General features: G+C 33.1%; 2 protein-coding genes across 2 annotated transcripts; one reads left to right on the top strand and one right to left on the bottom strand.

The window, feature by feature from the left end:
* Window positions 1-297: 297 nt before the first annotated feature.
* LOC126776436 (larval cuticle protein A2B-like) lies at window positions 298-2,583 on the top strand. The gene is made up of 2 exons (XM_050498955.1): window positions 298-341; window positions 2,099-2,583. Exons 1-2 carry the CDS (start codon window positions 330-332, stop codon window positions 2,516-2,518), a joined length of 432 nt encoding a protein of 143 aa, XP_050354912.1. The 5' UTR covers window positions 298-329; the 3' UTR covers window positions 2,519-2,583.
* A 2,086-nt stretch (window positions 2,584-4,669) lies between these two features.
* Window positions 4,670-6,451, bottom strand: LOC126776336 (outer dynein arm-docking complex subunit 4-like). The gene has a single exon (XM_050498790.1). It carries the CDS (start codon window positions 6,449-6,451, stop codon window positions 4,670-4,672), a length of 1,782 nt encoding a protein of 593 aa, XP_050354747.1.
* Window positions 6,452-7,397: the final 946 nt, after the last annotated feature.

Below are 7,397 nucleotides of genomic sequence, written 5' to 3'. Positions count from 1 at the left end.
GTCAAATCTATGCATCGTTTATTAACTCTTAATCCTATTATAATTTTTTATACATTATTAGTAATTTAATTTATATAAAATAGAATAACCTATATTTTTATTTGACCGCTGTTGTAAGGTTGACTTATATTCAAGTCCACGCGTGCTCTATATGAAGAAAGTATTTTATAAAGCGTAACAGAGTATTGCAGGTGTAACTTTCTTCAATGAGCCACCTGTATTGTGCTCACGTTCCTCGTTACGCAGCATTGTATATATAACGCGGTGATGCCCGAGGGTAGGCACAGTTCAACTTCAGACACTGCACATCCTCCCCTAAGCAAACAACCATGAACAGCAAGGTAAGATTAAATATTTTTTTAATATATTTTATTACATAATTATAATAATATCGACGATTATTATTTATATACATATTCGTACAGATATATTATCACAAAGGATAAATAATATAATACAATATCCTTTCATTCTTTCTTTCATAATTTGTTTAATTATGTGATAAATCATGTTTTTTCACGTGTTGTCTTATCAAAAAGTTATTATAAATTTCTTTTTGTTTCTTATCATTAAAAATTAGTGTATTCATTGCGGTATAAGGTAAAATTTACTCAGTTTTGTTATATTATTTGTTTTTTTCTACATTTATAATTACTAATTATATGCTAAACATCAATATACAGTATTTTTATTAAATTCCGTAGAAAAGTTAGTTGACAGTTAAAAAACTAATCGCAACCTCGACCTAAAGCCGGCATTCAGAAGTACGTGTTAACAACGCGTTATCATTCAATCGTGCCGTTTATCGTACAATTTGGAAAGCATCAAATGCGAGCGACGCGTGCCTCGCGATTGACCAATGCGCCATTTCTGAACAATTTGCGACATTGCACTGCCTTCCTCGACATACACTTTCGTTTCTGCCTAAAAGATCTAACACACTTGCGTGACAACAGACAAAACAGAAACATCCAGGACACTGAATTATACGAAGGTTCACAAAGCTTCTGTGAAATGACTAATCAAAAATGTTTAGTCTATTTTGGTCTTTTTTAGGACACTAAAAATCCTGTATCGAATTTGATTTGTTCAATTTGAATATATTGGTCTGTTTAATAATGTATGCATGCTTTTAAATTATTAATAAGCATGTCATACACGTATATGTATTACGCCTTGCCTGAGATACCTACTCTCAAAATGCTTACAAATACAACGAAGCCTTTATGATATATAGGCGTGCATGATTTTTTCGTTATTTACAAAACAAGCCTCAAAACATAGTTTAACGTAGTTTTTTTTTTGGATTTTACTAGGCCAATAAAATGTTAGGTATAATGTTATCAAATATTGATGTGCGACTTTTATACTGTTTGACATTAGGTCATCGTTCGCATTTTACTTGTAAATATTTAACTGAAAACATATTTCTATTAGCCTTATATGTCAAAAATATTTTATTGTATTTTTCTCCCTTATTTAAAATTGTACTTTTTATACGTCCGTTTGCTATGAAGCCTTCAATATGATGACATGTACTGACGTAATGTCTTTGCTTACGGCTATTTTTATTAGAAGTCCTTAATAAAATATAGTAATTATAATTCCAGATTTAAATAATTACGAAAATCGACCTTTTCTTTCTAACAGGAACATGTTGCAAGCCGTATGATGTTTGTATTCAGTTCGCCATACCATTCGTGCATACCAATTCGTTGGAGTATCCACATGTTGCGTAACCGCAATAAGCTATAGCTCATTGTCATTATGTTATGTTGGTAGTAGCATTGTATGTAATTATATTCTATTGGTAATCTTTATAGTTCTATAGACTAACTCGTATATAAAAAATAATTTTGTTTAATCATTCGGCCTTAATTATCAACGTTCCTTAGCGGATGTTTAGTTAAACACCGCTATCGTTCTTTTTGTCATTATTGATTTCAAATTTGAAAGAAGAAGACGCAGCATTATTTTATTAATCACTGAACTTAAGAAACGTTTATAAAAGGCCGATTAAGATTAAATAAAGACTCGGTTTTCTATTATAATAAGGTGAATTAAAGAAGATACTAATTTGAAATAATTTTATTTCTAGATTGTATTATTCATCTGCATGGTGGGTGTGGCCTCGGCCAGCGTAGTTGCTCCAGTACCAGTAGCCCGTGTTGACCCATTCCCGCAATACTCCTACGGCTACGATGTCCAAGATTCCATCAGCGGCGACTATAAGGGGCACCAAGAACAAAGGAATGGTGACGTTGTTACCGGATCATACTCCGTTGTCGATCCTGATGGTACTAGAAGAATTGTTGATTATGCCGCTGATCCTATTAACGGTTTTAACGCTGTTGTCCGTCGTGAACCTCTCGTAGTCGCCGCACCCTCTAAAGTGATCGCACCGGCTCCACTACTTGCTCCCGCTCCAGTTGCTCCTGCTCCGGTAATAGCGAGAGCACCTCTGTATGCTCCTGCCCCCGCACCCCTCTTCGCCCCAAGACTACCCTATTACTTTTAGATGAATTAATACAATTTTGTTGTGTTGCTGTATATACCTATTAATGAATAAGGCTTTTATAATTGTTATTTATAATAAATGAATTGAATACATATACTTTTTTATTTTACTAACTATAATTTACCATTGAAAATATGCTAATGGTATAAATACACATAACACAACAATGTAAAGCTATGTTCAGTTGAGCATACAAATAAGTTTGTGCTATATACTTATTTGTAACAAATTCTATTAATTGTAAATGAAGCTGACCAATCCTTGTTTTTTGGACATAATAACATTATTGGACAATAAATTAGTGTCAATTTGACATTATGCGATTGATCTCGTGATTAATTGATACGTGTGAGTCGATGACATTTAAGGTATATTATATGTATGTTGCAATCGACAGCCAGTTGCGTCTTATATTTTGCCCTTAACAGAAAGTCACTAAGAAGACACTAAACTTTGAAGTGTTTTTTTTTTAAGTCAACTAAAAATGCTTCGGCTACAGGGATCAATTAACACGAATTAAACATAGTAGTGGGATAAATTAATTAATTTTATCTTTATTGCAATTTTTAAGTAACGTTATATTTAGTAATAATATTTCCATTAAAAACAAACATTGACTTATTGACTTAAGATTAAAATAAAAAGTGTATAAATTGTAAGTGTATAAATTTATTTATAAATAATATGTTTTTATTGTTTTTTTTTTTTTTTAACGAACATGGGTAGCTAGGCTATTATGACTGTAGATACCGATCCCGAAGTCCTGGGCTATCATTAAAATCGATGGGTATGTGTGTCCTACATATGTGGCAACTATTCACACAGCACATTCTGGAACCCAAGATGATTTATAAACATTAATGAAGTAGATGAAAAGTCAATGGTGTTTACTCGGTTGTGCCTGGATAACCTATGATTTTCGGTCAAAATCCATGTGTTCTGTTCTACCCTCTGGGCTATCTGCGCTTATAAATTATGTATATTTACTATACTTGTATAAATATTTAAATAAGCGATTTATGATTTTATATTTATTTCTTTGAATAATAATTTAAGTATTAATTGAGTTATTTACAATAAAAACAAACGGCAAATATTAGTTTTTCGAAAATTGGCTGCCTTGGCTTTACGAAAATAAGTAAATCGGATGACCACATTCCTATTGACATCGTGACCTTGCCTTAGCGTCGATTAAAAGGGAAAGTCAAAAGCTTAATGCGGGTTCAATTGCCGGACCAGAACTGTGACGTCACGTCTGTTGTACGTGAATACATGGATATAAAAGGAGAGTACAATTCATACTTAGCAGTTCAATTTGTCTAAACAATTATATATGTGAAACAATTATATGCCTAAATTGGCATTTAAGGTAGCTCATTTAACTAATTTTAGCGAACAAAAATATAATATTGTGTCTTAATTTGCAGCATTAAAACTTGCATGTCTGTAGGCTTAAATTTAACTTTTATATAGATGAAATAATAAATAAAAGTATCCTATATTTTATTACTAATTCACTGAAAATAAATAATTTAATCCGTTCAGTCGTTTGGGTGTGTGTGACGAGAAACTTCATAATATTTATAAAATGGAACAGGAAGTAGTCAGAATATAAAAATTATGTTAAAAAAATTAAACATATAGTCTTTTAAAAATAATGAAACTAACATTTTATTTTAAATAAATCTACTACGACTACACTATCTACAATTATTAAAAATAATAATATAATTTATTTTAATTAAATTTATTTATTCAAGTAACAGATACTGGATAACAAGATTACAAAAAGAAAATGGTTTTAAGTTAACGAAAATAATAAAAAGAAATAAACATTACCTAGTACCTACTACTACAGTATACCAGCCGAAACTTTACAGCAGCAGTCTCTGTCGAATCTTTTCCGATAGTACACTCCGCCCAAATAGTACACGCTGGTCATATCTCATACTCTGCTCCATTATACCACCATTAAATAGATAGTCACCAAATGCCATAATTTAAATAATTGTAAATGTCAAGTAAAGTAATACCATAATTTTAATAAATAAATATTTATTTATAAAGGATTATTATTTAATTTTAAACAAAATTAAAATAATATATTTACAGTTTAGATTCCAGCTTTCGAAAAAATAATATTCGTAAAAATTATATATCAAATATTTGAAAGCCAAGGGTTCCAGATTTTGGTGGAGCTGGTAAAGCCCGTTCAGGACCTGGTATAACTGATAATCCTCTTTGGAAACGACGTTTACGTTCAGCTCGCGCTTCACCAGGCTCGGGTTTACGAGGTAAAACGGAAAATCGTCTTCCAGTTGGAACTATTGACATCCGTTTAAAAAGTACTTGTGTTTCAACTCGTTGTTTTTCATCCATTACACTGACAATCTGTCTTTCACGTTGTACAATTGCCTTTCTTTCGTCTGCACTTATTGTTTCCGCTGCCATTTCAGCACATTTACATAAGAATGCTTGCACGCGTTCTGGATCCTGCATTTTTTTTGAAAATTCGTACGCTTCCTCTACTTGTATTCGTACTTCATTTGAATTTCCTTGTTGCATATCACCGCTCATTAAAACAAAACAACCATTTAACCACCAAGTGACATTACTTATTTCTTGAGCTTCTCGTTGACATCGCTTCGCATAAAATTTAGCGAGGGCATAATTTTTTTGAGTACATAAAAGGCGAGCCAATTCGTACATTAACCAGCATTTCATAGTAGAGTTTTCACACATTTCTAATGTAGCTATTACTTTTGCAGTAGCTTGTTTTATGTCAATAAATTTATAAGGATAGTTTGCCATAACTGAATCGAATGACGTTGGACGACCAACAGGCAAGCCCATTAAGAAAGCGATACGACGTCGATTACCACGTTCACTAAGAGTGTATGATAAGCGATGCTGCGATAAATATCCTTCTCCAACGGCACGATATAAGCGATCTGTGTACAAATCTTTATCTGGTAATGTACGTGGAGTCTTACTATCAAGAAACATTTGCATGCGCTCTGCTTGTGCCATCAAATCCATAACACGATTTTCACGCATACATTTTTCAATCTGTTTAAGAAGCCTTTCCGCAGTGCGAGCTCCAACTTCTCGTTCTTTAGTTAAAACTGATTCCTTATACTTATTTTGATGTTTTGATTCAGCCTTTTCGGCTAATTTTACCGTGTAATAAGGTCGCTGAGCACGTAACATGTCTTGCCTTTCACTGAGAGATCGTAAAGCTTCTTTGACGATATATTTTAATTCGATACTTCCCCCAGCATTTGCGGATTTTAATCGTTGATCTTCTATCAGTTCCCGTAGAAAAAACTTATCGTAAGCCATAGGGCCTAAATATTTCATAGCTAAAACACGAGCCAATGTTAAATGTTTTCGTGCTTCTAGTTGAGTAAGTTTTCGTTTCTTTTTTGGTCTAGGGATTCTCGATATATGGAGGGGCTTTTGTGGCTCGTCTTCATCGACACGAGTAGCTTCATTTAGTTTTATTAAAGGTAAGAACTCTACCATGACGTTACCAGCGTTAACTCCGATACAATCTTGAATTGTTTCGACACCTTGATTTATACCCTCTATAAAGTAAGGTGGTTGACGTCTACACCTCGCACCTCTATAATTCATCACAACAGATCGTTCGAAATCTGACATTGTGTACATTGCTCGAGCTTGCATGTTTCGGGCATTCATATTTCCTGGTTCCAATTTAAGAGCAAGTTCTGCATCAGCATAAGCTTGAACGGGTCGAACAGCATCAGCACATACCTGACTACGGCCAGTAAGCATACGTACATCATCAGGAGCATTTTTGTAAGCCTCATCATAGGATGCTTTGGCCTTTTCGAATTGTTCTAATCGTCTCAAATACGCACCTCTTTCACGATACACTGTTATAGCACCGAAAAGTTGTTTCTCCTCCATTGCAAATAATAGCTTATAACTTTAGCTTAAACTGTTACAAATACTAATATAAATTTATTATATATAAAATTTGAAGAATGACAAAATTACGTCACATTATGTTTTTTTAGGTAACCGAAAGTGATAGAATATTATTTAACCTCTATACATAGATGTATACATATAGATTAGACGATGAATTTAGAGCATGGAATAATTTATAATATACCAAATTACTAAAATATTTGTATAATAATATAATACAATAATTGATTAATAAAAAAGAGAATTGATTGGTGGTGAGAGATATGAAATCAATTACTTTTAGGCATATATCAGAGTAAATTAGACAGCTACCACTGGAGCTGCTGTCAGCGTAGTAGCCTGGGAAGAAATGCGAATCTCGTCACGGAACCAGGATAGCCAAAAGGTGTTGTGTATGCTAGTTTCGCAGCTGGTTTTAGAGGACTTTGTCCAGCAGTGGATGTCTTCCGGCTTATATAATGTTAATATTGCTTTAGATGATACGATGATACATGAGCTAATTAGAAAGTGTAAAACATAATTTATGAAAATAGCTCTTTTTTTAATAAAGTTATTAACTAGTTGATTTTTGTAATTAATATAACGTATTAAATTTATATATCAGATTTGAAGTTTAAATTCAATATATAGTGTTTCTTAAAATATCGCACTACCACGCCTCGTCAACAACTAGTCTTATTTAGGATTTACTTAAATTTTAATACGGTATTATTATCCTTCGGACTTTAATATGGTATTAATATCCTTCGGACCGATTACTACCACGGCGGCAATCTCAAGAGATTAGTGAACTGCGCAGGAGATATTATAGTGCACAAGTGTGTGTGCACACTTAGGTGCACTGTCTATTCCCTAACTCTCATAATCCGATGGGACGGCAATCCAGCACGACCGGAAAGAGTTCAGGCGCAGGACTAACGGC

The sequence above is a fragment of the Nymphalis io genome, chromosome 20 (genome assembly GCF_905147045.1).
Source record: "Nymphalis io chromosome 20, ilAglIoxx1.1, whole genome shotgun sequence".
NCBI classification, from domain to species: Eukaryota; Metazoa; Arthropoda; class Insecta; order Lepidoptera; family Nymphalidae; genus Nymphalis; species Nymphalis io.
The sequence above is the reverse complement of the archived record's forward strand: the minus strand, read 5'-3'. Positions and strand labels throughout refer to the sequence as shown.

What these genes read in the sequence shown, in the direction of transcription:
- LOC126776336 (XM_050498790.1), bottom strand. Translation starts at nt 6,451, where the DNA reads ATGGAGGAGAAACAACTTTTCGGTGCTATAACAGTGTATCGTGAAAGA.